The sequence below is a fragment of the Penicillium verrucosum genome (genome assembly GCF_028828655.1).
Source record: "Penicillium verrucosum strain IBT 35672 chromosome Unknown utg000003l_segment0_segment0, whole genome shotgun sequence".
NCBI classification, from domain to species: domain Eukaryota; kingdom Fungi; phylum Ascomycota; class Eurotiomycetes; order Eurotiales; family Aspergillaceae; genus Penicillium; species Penicillium verrucosum.
The window spans coordinates 1578891-1597255 of NW_026643212.1; the positions used below are offsets into that span (position 1 = coordinate 1578891).

General features: G+C 47.2%; 11 protein-coding genes across 11 annotated transcripts; 6 read left to right on the plus strand and 5 right to left on the minus strand.

Moving 5' to 3' along the window:
• Positions 1–467: 467 nt before the first annotated feature.
• N7516_008297 (putative MFS sugar transporter) lies at positions 468–1935 on the minus strand (the record flags this gene model as incomplete). Its single annotated transcript, XM_057221016.1, has 2 exons — positions 468–1058; positions 1120–1935. The coding sequence occupies 2 exons, from the start codon at positions 1933–1935 to the stop codon at positions 468–470; spliced, it is 1407 nt and encodes a 468-aa protein (XP_057071288.1).
• An 855-nt stretch (positions 1936–2790) lies between these two features.
• N7516_008298 (uncharacterized protein) lies at positions 2791–3387 on the plus strand (the record flags this gene model as incomplete). Its single annotated transcript, XM_057221017.1, has 1 exon — positions 2791–3387. The coding sequence occupies one exon, from the start codon at positions 2791–2793 to the stop codon at positions 3385–3387; it is 597 nt and encodes a 198-aa protein (XP_057071289.1).
• Positions 3388–5294: 1907 nt separating this feature from the next.
• N7516_008299 (uncharacterized protein) lies at positions 5295–6176 on the minus strand (the record flags this gene model as incomplete). The annotated part of the gene is made up of 1 exon (XM_057221018.1): positions 5295–6176. One exon carries the CDS (start codon positions 6174–6176, stop codon positions 5295–5297), a length of 882 nt encoding a protein of 293 aa, XP_057071290.1.
• A 934-nt stretch (positions 6177–7110) lies between these two features.
• Positions 7111–8205, plus strand: N7516_008300 (oxidase ustYa family protein; the record flags this gene model as incomplete). Its single annotated transcript, XM_057221019.1, has 5 exons — positions 7111–7360; positions 7421–7552; positions 7614–7744; positions 7802–7901; positions 7964–8205. The coding sequence occupies 5 exons, from the start codon at positions 7111–7113 to the stop codon at positions 8203–8205; spliced, it is 855 nt and encodes a 284-aa protein (XP_057071291.1).
• Positions 8206–8585: 380 nt separating this feature from the next.
• Positions 8586–8999, plus strand: N7516_008301 (Clr5 domain-containing protein; the record flags this gene model as incomplete). The annotated part of the gene is made up of 1 exon (XM_057221020.1): positions 8586–8999. The coding sequence occupies one exon, from the start codon at positions 8586–8588 to the stop codon at positions 8997–8999; it is 414 nt and encodes a 137-aa protein (XP_057071292.1).
• An 86-nt stretch (positions 9000–9085) lies between these two features.
• Positions 9086–9682, minus strand: N7516_008302 (GNAT family N-acetyltransferase; the record flags this gene model as incomplete). The annotated part of the gene is made up of 1 exon (XM_057221021.1): positions 9086–9682. One exon carries the CDS (start codon positions 9680–9682, stop codon positions 9086–9088), a length of 597 nt encoding a protein of 198 aa, XP_057071293.1.
• Positions 9683–10034: 352 nt separating this feature from the next.
• N7516_008303 (SDR family NAD(P)-dependent oxidoreductase) lies at positions 10035–10979 on the minus strand (the record flags this gene model as incomplete). The annotated part of the gene is made up of 2 exons (XM_057221022.1): positions 10035–10870; positions 10928–10979. 2 exons carry the CDS (start codon positions 10977–10979, stop codon positions 10035–10037), a joined length of 888 nt encoding a protein of 295 aa, XP_057071294.1.
• A 901-nt stretch (positions 10980–11880) lies between these two features.
• Positions 11881–13091, plus strand: N7516_008304 (MBL fold metallo-hydrolase; the record flags this gene model as incomplete). The annotated part of the gene is made up of 3 exons (XM_057221023.1): positions 11881–12239; positions 12318–12458; positions 12518–13091. The coding sequence occupies 3 exons, from the start codon at positions 11881–11883 to the stop codon at positions 13089–13091; spliced, it is 1074 nt and encodes a 357-aa protein (XP_057071295.1).
• A 736-nt stretch (positions 13092–13827) lies between these two features.
• Positions 13828–14289, plus strand: N7516_008305 (uncharacterized protein; the record flags this gene model as incomplete). Its single annotated transcript, XM_057221024.1, has 1 exon — positions 13828–14289. One exon carries the CDS (start codon positions 13828–13830, stop codon positions 14287–14289), a length of 462 nt encoding a protein of 153 aa, XP_057071296.1.
• Positions 14290–14955: 666 nt separating this feature from the next.
• N7516_008306 (Tm-1-like ATP-binding domain-containing protein) lies at positions 14956–16243 on the plus strand (the record flags this gene model as incomplete). Its single annotated transcript, XM_057221025.1, has 2 exons — positions 14956–15642; positions 15710–16243. 2 exons carry the CDS (start codon positions 14956–14958, stop codon positions 16241–16243), a joined length of 1221 nt encoding a protein of 406 aa, XP_057071297.1.
• A 372-nt stretch (positions 16244–16615) lies between these two features.
• On the minus strand, positions 16616–18205 carry N7516_008307 (adenosylhomocysteinase; the record flags this gene model as incomplete). The annotated part of the gene is made up of 5 exons (XM_057221026.1): positions 16616–17061; positions 17119–17720; positions 17799–17925; positions 17978–18110; positions 18167–18205. 5 exons carry the CDS (start codon positions 18203–18205, stop codon positions 16616–16618), a joined length of 1347 nt encoding a protein of 448 aa, XP_057071298.1.
• Between the last annotated feature and the right edge of the window lie 160 nt (positions 18206–18365).

Below are 18365 nucleotides of genomic sequence, written 5' to 3' on the forward strand. Positions count from 1 at the left end.
AATTGCACGGGCAGTTGGGTACCCCTCTCTGAGATATATCATTTGCACAGGTTATTTCTCACCTGCTAAAGTACACAGGTGACAGGATCGAGATGGAAGTGGAAGGATACCTCAAAGCAAATAAACCCCTGTGCAAACAAACCACGCAAACATCCTACCGGATGACGAAGCAAGAGCAAACAAACCAAACCAAACCAAACCAAACAAGCAAATGCAAATGGTGAACGATCTGTGTTTTGCTAAGAGTTTCTTAAGAGGAATCATTTGAAGAGAAATAGCATGAAACATTAATATATATGGTAGTATAAAAAGCCCTTGCTAGCCACAATTAATTTAAATATCACCAAGATAGTGTCGATTCTTTGGAAATTCCTGGATGACTGCCGACCTGATGATCTAACAACCGCCTATTCATGTCACAAAATGGTCTAGCTGGGTGGCTTATTCACTACATATGGGATATAGAGCTACACACCCCGGCCGAATTTAATCTTCCTTCCTGGGGACCTCCTCTGGAATGCCTCTTCAATCTCCCCAAAGGTCCGACCTTTTGTTTCATGCATGAAGACGACACCAACAACAACGGTAATGACACAGCACCCACCGAACAAAAAGTACGCACCGAAGCTGCTCTTTTCAAGGAGGACAGGTGTTGTCAAAGCCACCAAGAAGTTGCACACCCAGTTACTCGAATGAGCCAATGTGGTAGCTGATGCTCGTGTTCGCTGAGGTTGAATCTCGGCGCTGTAGACTTTGACAGAGATACCCCAGGTGACAGAGTAAAGAGCGGCGAAAAGGTAGATACAGACAATCACAACCCAGCGACCAGCGCCCGTTGTTTGGTGGACGGCATTTCCAGCATACAGACTGCCCATCAAAAACATCAAGATTCCCATTACAACGCCGCCATAGATAATGCTGCTTCGGCGGCCCCATTTATCGGCATACATTAGCCCCGGGATGGTGACGGCAAAAATCACAAGCGCTGAAACACCAGAGGCTAGGAAGCTTGCTTCTGAAGAGGCAAGACCGGCCTTTTGGAATAACTGTGGAGCATACTATCGAGGTCAAGTTAGCCACTGTAAGTTCTACCGAGGTTTGCAAAGGACTTAAGCATACATAAAGAACACCATCGATGCCACTCATCTGCTGCATTCCCATCAAAAATACTGCAAGGATAGTCCGACCCAACACATCTTTGGAGAAGATAGCAAGAAGCTTATCCATGGTTCCATCCTTGACCGTCTCAGAATCGGAGCCAACTTCATGTGCCCGCACTTGTAGAACAACCTTCTCACGCTCAGCATGGCTGACGCCCAACTTGTCCCACGCCTGCTCGGCCATTTCATAGCGACCATGAAGACCTAGCCACTGAGGCGACTCGGGTAAACAAAGCAGTGAAAGTCCACATAAGACCATAGAGAAGGCGGTAAGGAGGATAAATGGCATACGCCATGAGAGTGACGAGCGGATACTCGAGGTTCCATAACTGATGAAGTATCCCATGACCAATCCCAGCGTAATAGCCAGTTGGGGACCCGTCGTCAGGGCACCTCTGGTTCTAGTTGGTGAGATTTCACAAATCAGGACGACAAGATTTCCAAGGAAAAGGCCTTCTCCGAGGCCTTCCACGATGCGACCAACGATGAACATGGGTAGAGCGACCGCTCCTGCTTCTATTGCGGCTCCAATGCCGAAGATGAAAACCCCGATAGAAATGCCCTTCGGGCGACCAAGCCGATCGGCGACATAGCCAGCGAAGAAAGAAGACAGCGCTGCCGGAATCAAGATACATGAGACGATCAAGCCGTGGATTGTGGAGTTTTGACTACCAAATGACTTTTTGAAGTCCTTCATGTCAGTCACTGGTCCGATAATACCCGTATCCATCCCGAAGAGGATTCCATTTGCTGAGCAGAGAATGCATGCTAGCATATATTTTGGGGGATTTTTCAACTGGAGGGGAATTAATCCCATTACTGCAGATTTGTTGGATTTGGCCAACTTTTGTACAAAAATCAGAAGAAGAGAAAAATCTTACCCCTCTGGGGAGATTTTCCCCAATGCCCAGACCCACGTAGGGCTGCCATTATTTCTATGCCGTCCATCATTATGTATTCGGTACAGTACAACATATAATGTACCCTTGTGTGCACTTACTACCTTTGGCTGTCATCATTCCTCGCTACTTCAATGCAACATGCGATTTTCTTGTACTTGCAAAAATTACCAACTGTACAAACTAAGAGTTACAACATAAACAGAAATTTTCGGAGAAGGGTCCTCCGAGATTGTGTTCGAGCTCCCCACGGGCCGAATCGATGAGAGGAACGAGCGCCGAAGGTTTTGTGGGTATCTCGGGGTTTCAACCGGGGTTTTCCCCTCGTTTCTGAATTTTCATTATGGGGTGCCGGGGTTTTGCCGGTCATTATTATAAGGCTTATGAAATTCAAAATGATAGGGTCCTGGACAGACGTGGCGTCGTAAAGATAAAATACTTTCTACTATGACATACAAAGGAAGTTGCAAGTTGTTTTACGCAATTCACCACCTTTCCCATGTGAGATCTCTTTATCATTGTTCCAACAACAAAGTCAGCCTCACTTCGTTGACATGAGCCTTTGTTGTTCGCACAGTGCAAGGTAAACAATAGGCTTTGTTATCCCTGGATCGTTTCTTTGAATAGAATCAAACAAGTACTGACTCGCATAACATAAATACTGCTGATATATATCCCCTTTTTGAGTACTAACCAAGCAAACATTAGAATTAGCTTTCTATACCGTCTAAATGCTTCAACTCGGGGTTTATCGCATCCTACGGATTTTCTGGATTACCCTTGACTTTTGGTTCAACACTGATCAATCTTTCTTCCCCACAAGCCAAGCCCAACAGAGCGGCAAGCTGTCAGAATCAGTCCCACTTGAAATCCTAACTCCTTTGTCTAGTGCCCTGGAGAACGAAATGTCATCTGACTCGATCGAATTGCAAAGCTGGGAAGAAATCTACAAAGAAGAGTGCCTTAGCTTCAAGTCCAGTCTAGAGACCCAAGCTCAGATTTTGAGAAATGATCCGGAAGGTCAAGGAGTATATCGTATCAAGGATGTCCGCAAAGAACTAATCTCACTTTCTCATCAGGCGGAGCGAATCAAGGAGGCTGCATTTGAGATGGTCGACGAGACTCCCGACAGTGTATATGTCCGCAACGCAACTCCCGGGTGGCTCTCCTCCCGACTTGGAGATCCGCAGTTAGAACAGGTATGTATTAGCATGGAATACAGTTTGGACCGACTGGCATTTGAACTTAGATCCGACCCGTCAATGGACCTTATGGTCGCTGCACACCTTGAGCAAATGACTGACGATATTGAGATGGACTTTCTTTAAATAGTGCTAATGCATTTTCTTATTTGTGTCCTCTAAGTGCTCCTTGGAATTGTAATAAACAAGAATAGCCGCTTCTGCAACGTCCGTGGAGATAACATGTAGATGTGCTTGTAGACGTATTCTTTTAATTGGTTTTTCTCACACGCCATACTGAGGCTATAGCTGCCATCATAGGGAATAATACTAGTCTGGAAAATTCAGCCATCCCCCTGATGTGATGTTAAGTAGATCTGTCTCCTCTTCTGTTCCTTCACCTCTCTATGATCCATTTATTTTATCGGATTCTACTATATCTAGAGGTTATCAGCATCTCTTTTTCACTATGTTGTACATTTGTACATCGTTAGGACTAGACCTCTGGATAGCCCATCAATGGGCCCATGCCCCCAGCCCATAGACCAACCCGCAGTGGGTTATGGGTTGTGGCTTCGAAGCCAGACCAACCCCCAGACCATTGATGGGGGCCTCATAGGCCCCCATCAATGCCCATTTCTGTGCACAAATATAGTCTTGGCACGTATAAAGTAGCTGATTAATGGGTGTATTTTTCGCATATACTAACCTGTATATTCAGCATTATTAAATTATCATAGTAAGAAGTGGGAATTAAGTAGATATTATACTGATTTTAGTATCGTGATACTAGATTTAATACAAAATCTCATACAAAATCAATCCAAAAAGATCCAATTTGACCCGTAGACCACGAATTCGCACCGAGGAGGATTACTGAGTATCCGCATAGAGAGAAATATATATATAACTATATAACCTACCTCTTGTAAAAATTGAAATTTTATAAAAATCAAATTTGAATCTTGTTTATATCTCCTAATCTACCTTTCTATATAATTAGAAGAGAGGGAAGACTTCTGTATAGCCTTATGTATAGCTTAGGCGGTAATTTGAATACCCCAAAAAACTAGGGAAAAATGCATTAATTATGTAGCTACGATAAATTAGCATGTTTATATTGTTTGGTTCATAATGGGCCCCCATCATACCCCATTATTTCTATGCTCCGGGCCCAGAAACCACCGATGGACCGAGGCATAGGCCCAAAAACCAGACCATTTGGTGGGTTGGGTTGGTCTGGGCTATGGGGTCTATGGGCTATCCTGAGGTCTAGTTAGGACTATTAGTCTCTTCCACTCACCCAGAGTGGAACTGATCCAGCCAACCACAGCTCGTACCACCCAATACCTTAATATTGCGGGGCTAATATTAGCCAATCAAAGGCTTTTCCTTCAGCCATCCGATTACCTACCGACCATCAAGTCGGCAACACCAACTCGACTGAAGCACAACTCTAAATATCCAGAAGTATGGGCTCTTCGAGTAAAGCTTTACACCGGCCCAACTCCGACTGCACCTCTTAACCAACAGCAGTGTGCCCCGACCAGCTAAAGGACAACACACCTTCAACAGATGGGTGAAATGGTCGCGTACGGTAGCTGGAAATATCTCCAACTTGATGAAGATATTCATCGCCTTCACAAGATACCCAGAAAAGCGGTCGATTTGTTCGACGAAATCATGGTATAGCATAATGAACATTCGCGGGCCCTGTAGCAGTTTCAATGTATGAATTAATTGTTCAAAGACATAGCCAGCAGTAGATATAGTTTATTGTGTATGAACCAAAGAAAAAGAGTGTTTAAAAAAATCAACTGTGATTCTGCTATAGCTTTCTACCCAATTTCCTTCTTTCTTCATTCGATCATTTCAGCAATCTTGAAAGTCGTCACCGAATTCATCGGCCAAAAATCATTAATGAGCGTATACAGTTCGTGTCATGCAAACCATGTCTTTCCTCCAAGCAAACCAAATTTCCAATTCAATGTCATTCCTCCAAGCCACCACACCGATAATGAATCCAATCTTTCATGTACGATGAAGTCTCAGATTTACTCCTGCTGACCATTGACAGCCTTGGTATCCTTGTTCTGAGCCTGGTTCTGTCCGTTGGCGGGGTAGTTCTGGTAAGAACCGTAGTTCTTGTAGTTACCGTAGCTCTGGTACTTGCTGTTTTGGGAGCTGGGAGTAACCTGAGCGTTGTTATTATCATGGGCAACCTCGTTCAGACGGTCATTCTGGTTGGTGGTGGGAGTTGCCTGGCGCTTCTGGTTTGCGTGCCACTGACCGTTGGCATCGGTCCAGCCATTCTGGTTGTTCTGACCATTTTGGTTGTTGGCGTGCCATTGACCCTTCTCGTCAGTCCAGCCGTTCTGGTTGTTCTGGTTGTTCTGGTTGTTCGGGTGCCATTGGCCATTGGCATCAGTCCAACCATTCTGATCATTTCGGTTACCAGCGTGCCATTGTCCGTTGATATCAGTCCAGCCATTGTGGTTCTTCTGGTTGTCATTTTCTCCATCGCGAGGCTGCACAGCACCATCATTGGCGTGCCACTGGCCGTTCGCGTCGGTCCAACCGTCCTGTCCATTTTGGCTATTCTGGCCATTCTGAACGTTCTGGTTGTTCGCATGCCACTGACCGTTGGAATCAGTCCAGCCATTTTGGTTGTTTTGTTGACCGTTCTGATTGTATTGGCCATTCTGATTGTTGTTGTTGTTGTCGCGCCACTGGCCACTCTGCTCAACTTGGCCGTTCTGGTTGTAGCGGTTATCTCCGTTGTTGGCAACGAACACGCCATTCTGCCATTGGCCCTTTCGGTATTGTCCACTCGGGTCCCACTGTCCGGCCACATCGTTGGGGTCCACGGGGCGCGCGAGGACACATAGGGGCGAGACAGCCAAGAACATGAGGGTGTTGACGATGGAGGAGCGCATCTTGAAGGCAGGTGAACTCGAAGAATTTCAAATAAAGTATGGACGATTGTTGGTTTGGGGGTGCTGGTACAATCCTGTGGTTCTTGGGATTGTTTTCTGTTGAGAATACTGATTGAAACCAGGTTCGTCGGCCTGTATTTATATATCACCAACCCCAGCCCCAATTCCCATATTGTGGCTGCTTAAAGATGCTATTCAATAGAGTTGAGAGCCGAGCCTTTGGTAAGAATGTCTGAGGTCGGCTCACGCCATTCCTCGGTGAGGGTTGACGAGGATTGACGATGCAAGGGACACCGCCGAAACGTGTAGTTGATAATCATACTGTCTTGCGGGGGATAAGCGATCAGATGTACGATGATCTCAGTTGACTGTAAAAGATGGAGTAGCACACGCAATACAGAGTACAACAAAAAGATTTAACTTTGATTGGTGGATCTTTGAGGGGTTTCATGATGAACCTCGCGTAAATCTGCAAAAATTCCGTAGATCCCGTGCGCAAGGGGAGTGTTCACATTCCTAGACGATCACCCGCGGTCAAATAGTGCTGATCTGTTCTGGCTAGGCAGACAAGCCATGCTTACACCATGCCATCTCAATGTATGCATGGACATGATGTTGTCTTCCATGTAGTTGAGAACCCCTTGAGGGATACTCACATTGACCATGCACCACGCGGTGGGACACTCATGGGATGGCGAAACGTGTGAGACATGCAGAGTACACGTTGCGTTAATTGGCAATGGCTATGAAGATTCAATCTGATGTCAGTGTTGAAGCTGGGCAAAGTCCAATCCCTGAAGTTGCGGTCTGGAACTCACGTCTGCACATCACAGACACTAAGGCAGCTCTATTGATTGCCCCTTGATGGATTGGAAATCTATTTTGCACAGATTGTCCTTGGAAACCATTCAGTAAACTACTCTCATTTTCGAGAATGGACTGTATGTTCAGCAAAGATTCTCATGGAGAGGATTCCAAACGGGAATCAGGTGAGCGACTTCTTGCAGAAGAAGAAGGCACTGTCTGGAGTGGGAATGAAACTTCAGCACCCACTTGCAACAGCTTTGCAGAATGTCTCTTGCAATTGAGTGTCCTTGTGTTGGTATTCCTAGTCGGTACTCTGTTCGGCTTTCACTGGCGTGGTGACATGGATGCCCTTTGCAGTCGACATGTTTCTCAATATTGTGAGATCTCCAAGCCTCTGAAGTTCTCTCATGGACCCTATTAATCCCATATGAATATAGCAACTGTCATGAAGGAAGTTGGCATCCAATATAGTCTACTGGAATTCAACGGCTCTCTCCTGAAAGAGAATATTTTCCGACAAGATGCTGGCCCAGATGTTGATGCAGCGTGGGAGTCCTTGGGTGTCAACTGTTTGTCTTCAAACGGATCGACTATTCCGTGGCATTAGCTAATCACAGCTCTTATATCTAGACCGCAGTGTTCGCATACCTTCAGAGGATGCAGAACAATCTGGACTCGCCACCGACCAAGTGAAGATCAATGCCAAGTATGGGGGAGGGTTTCCAGCAAATGTTGAGGGCTTGCACCACCTTCACTGTCTGGTTTGTGTCTTACCCCCCACTCCCATACTGTGAATGAAGTATACTAACACCGACAAGAACCTCCTTCGTCAATCTCTTTACTACAACTATGACTACTACCACACCAGGGGGGAAGGGCCCTTCACGAACAATGACTATATCGTCCGCCGCCACGTGTGTATGTTTTCTTCACTTTCCTATTCCCATATTGCATTGAACTGATAATTTCTCTCATCGCAGCACATTGCCTCGATATTCTGCGCCAAGAGCTCATGTGCACCGTGGACAGTGGGGTGTTGGGTCAAGTCTGGATTTACCCCGAGAATCCGGAGCCCTATGTTGACTTCAACACTCAGCATCGATGTAAAAACTTTGATGCTGTCCGTCGCTGGGCCGAAGAGAACCAGCTGCCTCAAGATCCCCCTTCGGACTTTTTGCAGGCACCATCGGAAGGAGACCGAATCTATAGTCAAATGCCATAAGTCATACTGTTGAACAATCTCCCATGCTTGCAAGCATGCTTTGCTACAGACTGAGCCTTTTGCTTTTATTTGCTATTTGTTAGTTTGTTTGCTATAACTGAGCAATGTTTAGATGGTTTCAGCAGGGTATATAAACCCCAGCATTTCTAGTTTTACCAATTAACAATTCTTCTCCTGCTTTCTCCCACACACACTATAGTATCCACTACAACACATACCAAGTGGTATTGGAGGAAAAGGTTCAACCGACTCAACCCCTATTCGAGGAGGCGGGATATCGGTCAGCCTGTATTAAAACTTGCCACCTGTCCTCATCCTTCATGACTTTTGTACCCAAATCCCTCCACCTACTCTCTCTATACCTACTTTATACTACTATCATGGCACGCCCTCGTATTGATCTCGAGCCACACAAAGAAGAGATACTTCATCTGATCACGCAAAATACTTCACATGCAGCCATTCGTGCTATTCTCAAGGAAAAACACGATATTTCGATTAGTCGCAGCACCCTGAAGAGATGCCTTGGTCACTGGAAACCGCCTATACCCGCACGGCGTACTCTCACAACTAGGGCAGAGATCCAAGATCGAGTTGAAGAGCTTATACCTCGGTATGGCACACAAAAGATTCTTGCAATCCTCGCTGCAGAGGGCACACCTTCTTCGGCCATTACCCTACAAAGAATTCGAAATGATCTTGGTATTAGGCTTAGGCTCACCCCTGAACAGCGTCGACAACAATCGGACGATGTTGAAGCTTGTGATACTGCTATTGATGAAGTCAAAGATTAGTGCAATGGCATAAAAATTACAAAGTTACAAGAATATAAATGTCACCTTGCATATCAATACCACAATGGAACAGCCATTTCCTCGATTCAGTCGACATTATAAACACTCAAATCCTCATCCATCCCCGGTAAAGCATATACGGCACTTTCCTTGCCCCCAAAAACCTTCAAAGGCTTAACCCCCCTAAACTCCAACCCAAGCTTCTCCAAAGCACCCCGACTACGCGGATTCGCAGGCGAACAAAATCCAAACACAGCATCCACCCCAAGAGTCTTATTTGCATACTCCATAAGAGCCTTTGCCGCCTCGGTCGCATACCCCTTCCGACCTTCCTCAGGTAAAATGGTAAACCCGATATCTGGAGCAAGATAATGTGGATCTGGTGGAATCCCCCTCAGGAGTGATACGATGCCGATCGGCTTCGGGCCGTCATTGGTCTGTCGCGAGACCAGAAACATACCGTATCCATGGTAGGCGTAGGTTTTCAAGACTCTGTTTTCAAGGAATGCAGATGCTTTTTCTGGTGTGGTGACTCCGGTTTTCCCGCAGGAGTTGATGAAATCGTCTGTATTCCAGAGTTGGACTAAGAAGGCGCAGTGGATCGGGTCGGTGGGGTTGAAGGGACTGATTTGGAGACGTGGTGTTGGGATTGTGAAGTCCGGTGGGAAGGAGAATCCTGGCATTTTGGCTTGGTCTGGTCATATGAGGCTGGGTTTAGAGAGAGAGAGAGGGTGTGTGTGTGTGTGTGTGTCTGTGTATGTGGACAATGGGTTTCGAGTTTTTGGTATATTTTGCTCTCTTTTATGCCTGCTTATCTCGAATGAATATCAGATACCATCATAAAACTATTAAATGAGTCACAGTTGGGAGGCTGAATTCCAAGGAAGCTTAGCGTTGACAGGGGTTAACGGCCTATAAAGATAGAGAGATGAGATACAAGATAGGGGTAAAGACTTGACAACTAGATATGCCAGCTAGTCAAACAACTCATAACTTCCGGTAAAGTAAAGATGAAATGAAATTGATTATATTCTCTTATTGTCCCATCTTCATGCCACCATTGGCACAGACCACACTGCCCGTACACCAAAGACCATCGGGTGTACACAACATGCCAACAACACCCGCGACCTCACTAGTGAAAGCAGGTCGACGACCACCCATCTTCTCCTGAATCAACCGCTTCTGCTCATCGGTCAAGCGGCTCATAGTATCCTGGCTATTCACATCCAACTTGCTCATCGGCGTGTTATCCTGGTACCCCTGGATATCGTTCCAGAACTGCTCTCCGGTCGCAAAGTACATATCACCAACAACCGGGCCGGGGTTAACGGCGTTAACTGTCGCACGGTCTGCCAGCTCACGTGCCCAGGTACGAGTCATGGCCTCAATGGCAGCCTTGGTACCACCGTAGATTGACTGGCCCACGAATCCGAGGGATGAGGATACACTGGAGATGCTCACGATGCGGCCGCTCCGGTCGGTGGGAAGGAAAGGAGCGCATGCCTGTGTGAGGAGGAGCGGGGCGAGGACATTGATCGCGTATTGCCAGTTGAAGTGTTCAGCCTCGATGGGGCCCTTGGTGGCATCGTTCAAGTTGCGGTCTTGCGATACGCCGGCATTATTGATCAGAATATCGATTCGGAGTTTGCCCTCGGTGCCGAAATATTCTTGTGCGGCATTGATGATGGCTGTCACGGCCTCGGCGGGTTTGCTGAGATCGGCTTGCACGCTCTCACATTTGATGTTATGGGTTGTGGCTAAGGAGGAGCACAATGCTTCAGTGGGAGCGCGCGAGGACTCTGAAGTGAAGTTCAGTAGTAACGAGCAGCCCTTTTCGGCCAGATTGCGGGCAATTGCTTCGCCAATTCCTGTGTAGATAGCGTGTTAGCTTGATTTGTTGATATGCGGGGGAGGCTGGGCTTTACCCCGCGATCCGCCAGTGACAATGCCGAATTTCCCTTCAAGTACGCGAGCCATTTTGGATGTTAATGAAAGAGATAGAGAAATAAAGAAGATGAAATTGATTTAGGACGGAGATTTCCTTGTCTTTAACTTCTCTTCTCTTATTTAGCCGAAACTTGATCCCCATCCCCACGCATCCCCACGGAGGAAAATTGCCCGTTGGAGAGTGACGGAGGAAATGCGGGAAAGCGGGTAAATTCCAACTTTCGGCCCGAATTGTCTTCAGCCGGTTATAACTACAACCTCTATGATCAATTCAACAGCCCTCTATAAAACTGGACCAGAAATTGGTGGATATAGTCTCTAATCTTTGGGTTTTGAGCATCAATCAGCTTGAACATGGTATGTATTACAGTGCAACGGTGGTACATGTCAGGATGCACAACATAGTTAACTACAAGAGGCAAGTTGTTATGTTTGTATGGTTTGCATTGTTTGTTTTAGAGTGGGTAGGCCCCTTTCTTCCTTTCTTCTTTTCTTCTTTGCCTCCCTGTGGCTATTCCAATCGAATGCACTCTTTTGCTTTAAAGAATAGGCTGATAACATGCTTTCCATGGTTTGAACATGGCCTGCTCCATATAAAAGTGCATAATATGGTTAGTCATCCATGTCCCGGAAATTGACAGCTCGATCTTCGTTCACTTCTGGCAATTCTGGTTTAGCCAATGAAACATTTGCAGTCAACTTCTCTGACAGATCGGAGAACATGCATGATGATAAGCTTGCGAAAGTACAAGGATCCAAATTCGTGCCCCGCCCCCGCAATCATGTCAGAGATGGATGACATTCCCAACTGCCCCTGACGAATTTCACACCCCATAGAAAGATATAGCATTATCGAGTTTGTATTTGTTGTATTCAACATCTTTCAAAGCTACATACACATCGTTATTACAATTCTCGCTGTCATCTCATCATGTCGCACCTTTCCAACGCCAAATTCACCGTGCCTTCGGGCGATCAGAGTGTCCAGGTTCGAATCATTGATTCGACTACTAGGATTAACAACTTAAAATTAGGGTTTCTCATGGAACCTCCAATGGAGGGGATGGAATATATGCTCCCCCTTCCTGCTTGGTCATTCCTGGTCGAGCATCCTTCGGGTCAAAAGATTCTTTATGATCTTGGAGTTCCGAAATATTTGGACTCGTTTTCGCCGGCCATCTGTGAACATCTCGAACAGCAGGGATGGAAAGTCGACGTCAAGGAAGAGGTGATCGACATTCTCGACAGAAATGGCATCGCTTCGAATGAAATTTCCGCCATCATCTGGAGGTCAGTACAATATACTTTTATTAATAATGATAGGCAATCATAGACTGTAAGATACTGACGTTTTCTGTTCGCGGGAAGTCACTGGCACTGGGATCATCTCGGTGACCCATCACGATTTCCTTCCTCCACTGACCTCATTGTCGGCCCTGGTTTCAAGGCCGAGTTCCTTCCTGGTTATCCAGCGAAGCCAGATGCCGTTGTACGCGAAAGTGACTTTGCGTAAGTGTTTGCTCATGAAATGGAAATTCGTTCATCTGTTAACTCTAGTTCTACGAAAGCGGACGAAACTTACGCGAAATAGACTTCTCAAACTCTGTCCAAGTTGGCGAGTTCCGAGCTGTTGATTATTTCGGTGATGGTTCATTCTACATCATAGATAGTCCTGGTCACACAGTCGGTCACCTTAGTGCATTGGCACGCACCACGACCAATCCCGATACCTTCATTTTCATGGGAGGTGACCTCTGTCACCACAGCGGGGAAATTCGGCCATCGAAACATCTCCGGATTCCTGGCGATATTCAACCAAGCTTCACTACTCCCATCTTATTTCCCTGTCCCGGGGACTCGGTATACGAGCAATTGCTAGTCCGACGGACTGGTTCGGTGGACAAGCCATTCTTCCGACCAGCCATGGGGAAAGATATTGAACAGGCAATAGATACAATTGAGAAAGCGCAGGTGGCTGATGCAGACAGCAATATTTGGTTTATATATGCTCATGATCGCAGCCTGTTGAAATCTGTGGATCTCTTTCCATTGTCGGCTAATGGATGGAAGGAGAAGAAGTGGCGGGAGAAATCACTATGGGCTTTCCTCGACGAGTTTGAAACAGCGATCAAACAGATCTGATATTCTGCTTGATAAGGCTTCACTGCGTGATCTGTTTACTTATTTAAATAATCCATCACGAGAGCCAGTCTTCCAATGGGCATTCCGACTATTCTGATTATCTTTCTCTTCTCTCTCATCAAAGCCAAGGATCGTTGAAAGATGCAAAGCATTATTTATAAAAGTGTTAAAATATAGTCAGTCTTTTTGATAAAGCCTATAACTAGATACCACCGAATAGTCGTTTTATACAAAAGCACCTGGCTCCTTACAGGAGTTTACCGTGCGGTCACCATCTAATGACTAGACTATGTCTACGACTCTACGTACACCATCACGAACGTCTTTTTCATTCTCCTATCGTTCAATTGTTCTTCCTGATACTTAATTTGCATTTAGCCGTTTCATCTGCTCGGCGTAATAGTCACTTATGCAACGCACTTTGGCTCTCCTTTATTTGCCGTCTTCTTTCTATCAAGGTAGAATCGATGCTGTCCGAGTTTCCCCATCTCGAATTCTGAACTCCGAACGGTAGGTCAATACAGCCCAACATGTATATATAGAGCACATCGGAACTTGGAAGAAGGCGATATCCGAGTGGGTGATATCGGGGAAGCCACGAGCCCATTGGACAGAACAACTGCCAAGCAGCGAGCTAAATTATAGAACGCGGGAAAGATCAAGAATCTCCACCTTTAAAAGCTGGAGAATGACAACACAGACCTTACGTCTGCTCTCAATCCACTTCAACTCGAAAATGAGAGACTCTACGATTCTGATCACGGCAGGTCCGTATCAATTCCTCGCGAAACTCGAGTCTGCAGCTCCCAATACAGTCAAACTGTTCCGATCTCTCCTCCCATATCGCCAAAAGCTCATTCACGTGCGATGGAGCGGCGAGGGAATGTGGATTCCGTTGGGCGAGACCAATTTCAATATCCCCTTCGAAAACCACACGGCGCATCCCGCGCCTGGTCAGATTCTGCTGTACCCCGGGGGTATCTCGGAGACTGAATTCCTCTTCTGCTATGGAGGAGTTGCTTTTGCAAGCAAGATGGGTGCGCTTGCTGCCAATTACTTCTTGACTATCACTGAAGGGTCTGAGAGACTGCATGCGCTTGGGAATTTGACTCTGTGGGAAGGAGCGCAAGATGTGTTGTTTGAGCTGGCGGATGAGGATAAGTATGTTTCGGCAATTCAAGGCCGGTCGATCTGCTAAACTCTAGTTTATATGCATAAATGTTTAATATAGACATTGTCAATATAGGAGACGATTGTACGAACGGGCAGAATGAGAATGCATATATTTCCAAAATATACTATCCATTACGCCTCAATTTCGTCCACTTGTCTCAACATATGTACCGGGTAATAGCTAGCACTCAAGACCTTTCCTTTTCCGTTTCCGTGCTCACCTCTTGCCGCTTTATGACCACTGAATGATACTGAGCATGTCCCTGAGAGTACCTAAGTATAGACACTGACTTCCAAGGTTGATAAGCCTTCCAATTCAAATCGCCTATCAAAAAGGGAACTGATCAACGTGACCGTTCATCCTATCGGTCTCGATCCGATGCAAGTAAAAACACTCACAGTAGTACTCCCTTCCCCTAATAAGTCCAACCATATTGACGTTCGCCGACCATCCCAGCGAACTGACATCAAGTCCGGTATAGTTGCATATGTACATACATATATTGATTGTAGAGGTATCACACCCCAAGTAGACCAACCCCGCTATAACTCCAGCACCCCACTTCCACTTCCACTTCAACTTCAACTTCAACTTCGCCTCTATTTTCAACAACACTTTCCAATTTCAACTTCAATAACTAGCTAATTCGATTTGTCCAATTCCAACCAAAAACAAAAAGCCAAATCAAAAATGTCCTCAAACACCCCCACAATCCTCTTGCTAGGAACATGTGACACCAAACTCCCGGAGCTCCTCTACACAAAAGCCCAAATCGAATCCAACAACGCCACAGTCCTTTTGATGGACATCGGCCGCAACCAAACAACCCATGCCCAAATCACAATCCCCCAAAGCGCCTTAACCAACATCTCACCCTCCTCAACTCCAATCCCAGATCTAGCAACCCTGCCTCGGGCCGAGTATATAACCACACTCACACCCTACGCCACGAAAACAGTAACCCACCTCCACGAAACCCACCAAATCCACGGGATCCTTGGCATCGGCGGCTCATGCGGCACAGCACTCGCCGCAGCAGTCATGCGCGACGCGCTACCAGTCGGATTCCCTAAACTACTAGTATCAACCATGGCGTCAGGAGACGTGGGGCCGTACATCGGCGAAACAGATATCAGCATGATGTACAGTGTTGTGGATATCGCGGGCCGGAACCGCGTTTTGGAGGGTGTTCTTGATAATGCTGCTGGGGGAATTGCGGGGATGGCGAGTTCGTTTTTGAAACGAGAGCGGGGTGAAAAGGATAAGAAGGTCGAGGAATCTTCCCGTACGAAGATTGGTATATCCATGTTCGGTGTTACAACGCCTGGTGTCACACGCGCCCGGGAACGTCTTGAAGAAGTCCTGCCTGGTTGTGAGGTTTATGTTTTTCATGCTACGGGGTCTGGGGGGGAGGGCTTTGGAGAGGCTTGTGAGGGAGGGGCAGATTGATGCGGTGCTTGATTTGACGACTACGGAGATTGCGGATCAGATTGTTGGTGGGGTTCTTAGTGCTGGGGCTGAACGGTTGACTGCAGCTACGTTGCGGGATATTCCAAGGGTTGTTAGTGTTGGGGCGTGTGATATGGTTAATTTCGGGGAGGTGGGGAGTGTTCCACCTGTTTTTCGGGAGGCGGGGAGGTTGTTTCACGAGCACAATGCGACTGTTACGCTTATGCGGACGACGAAGAAGGAGTGTGTGGATATTGGGATTTTTATAGCAGGGAACTTGTTGCGGGATTCGAGGGATAAAGGACTGACGCGGACGAAGGTTGTTCTGCCTGTTGGTGGGGTGAGCATGTTGGACGTCCCTGGTCAGACATTCCAGGATACAGAGGCAGATGAGGCACTGTTTTCGACTTTGGAGAAGGAATTGGAGGGCAGTGGGATATCAGTCGTGCGAGATTCGCGTGACATCAATGATCCTGACTTTGCCGTGGCGGTGGCAGATGAACTGGTCAAGTTGATCCGCGGGGAATAGAAATATGAACTCAGGTCAATCGTCTACGAGAGCAACTACGCAAGAAATGAAATGTTGACGCATAGCTTCGATTTGTTGAAGTTCTACACTATCACAATCGGCCCATGGAGGCCCACACACCGAAATAAGGTATCAAGAATAAAATCCCATCACGCAGTGTTGAATGCAAGACCATCCCAGGTCATCCCACGCCAAAACCAAACATTAGAAACACACCTCCGGTGCAGGCCACTTTTTATGCCGTTGAAGGACAACCACTTTTGAGTTCTAAGTTGATGGAGAACTCGAATATGCCAATCATAACATCGTCGAATCATGTTGAAAGTCTATTTCCCAAGATTATCATCGAACGCAGTTGAAAATGTAAAGAAATTAGTAACGGTAGATCTCGGGCTTGAAGGGGCCGTTGACATCCAGGCTAAGGTAGTCGGCCTGGACGGGGGTCAGCTCAGTGAGCTTGGCGTTAACGTGGTCCAAGTGGCAGCGAGCGACCTGCTCGTCGAGCTGCTTGGGCAGAACGTAGACACCGATATCCTTGCGGCCACCGGCACCGAACTCGATGTACTTCTTGCCGAAGGCCTCGTCCTCAGCCTTGAAGAGGGCAATCTGGGCCAGGACCTGGTTGGAGAAAGAGCAGGACATGACGAAAGAAGAGTGACCGGTAGCACAGCCGAGGTTGACAAGACGGCCCTCAGCGAGAAGGATGATGTTCTTGCCGTTGAGGCTGTAACGGTCAACCTGGGGCTTGATGTTCTGGACGGACTGAGCGTTGGCCTTCAACCAGGCGACGTCAATCTCGATATCGAAGTGACCAATGTCTAGAGGATTGTTAGTATTAATCCACGAACCAAAATTCTTAATTCAACACAACTTACTGCAGACAATGGCGTCGTTGCGCATGGCCTCGAAGTGACGGCCAACAAGGATGTCACGGCAACCAGTGGTGGTGACGAAGATCTGACCGGTAGGGGCAGCGGCCTCCATGGTGTTAACCTCGTAACCCTGGACGGCAGCCTGGAGGGCGTTGATGGGGTCGACCTCAGTGACAATGACACGGGCACCCATGGAGTGGAGAGCCTGGGCACAACCCTTGCCGACATCACCGTAACCGGCAACAACAGCAATCTTACCAGCGATCATCACATCGGTGGCACGCTTGATACCATCGATAAGGGACTCACGGCAGCCGTAAAGGTTGTCGAACTTGGACTTGGTGACACAGTCGTTAACGTTGATGGCGGGAACCTTGAGCTTGTTCTCCTTGAGCATCTTGTAGAGGTGGTGAACACCGGTGGTGGTCTCCTCAGAGACACCGAAGCAGTCCTCGAGCATCTCGGGGTACTTGGTGTGGATGAGGGAGGTGAGGTCACCACCGTCATCAAGGATGAGGTTGAGCTTCTTGCCATCCTTGAAGGCCTGGAGCTGCTGGTCCAAGCACCACTGGTACTCCTCCTCGGTCTCACCCTTCCAGGCGAAGCTGTAGAACACAATGGTCAGATGAAAAGTTCACCAAGGGTTACGAAACTGAAAGATTCCAGTAAGAATGAAAACTTACACAGGGACACCGGCAGCGGCAATGGCGGCAGCGGCGTGATCCTGGGTGGAGAAGATGTTGCAAGAGGTCCAGGTGACCTCGGCACCGAGGTGAGTGAGGGTCTCGATGAGGACAGCAGTCTGGATGGCTGGAGGAGCGGTCAGCATGGGTTTTCCTTTTTGTGATGGATCAATTCCTACTCATGTGAAGACAACCAGCGATACGGGCACCCTTGAGGGGCTGGTCGGCACCGTACTTCTCACGGATGGCCATGAGACCGGGCATCTCAACCTCGGAGAGCTCAATCTCGCGGCGACCGAAGGCGGCCAGCGACTATGGGAATGGTCAGTGATTGAAGGGGAACAAATAGGTGATTGAGAGAGACATACGAGGTCAGCGACCTTGAATTTCTGTGCGGGGGCAGACATTATGGGTAGTATGTATTCAGAAACTGCTGATTGTTAGAAAGAAATATCGCAAAGTGATTTTGTAGAAATTGACTGACCAAAGATGTATGAATGAGAAAGGAAAGAGGAAAGAGGGAAAAGGAGAATAGAGGGGAAAGGAAAACTCACGGGCTTGAGGGGA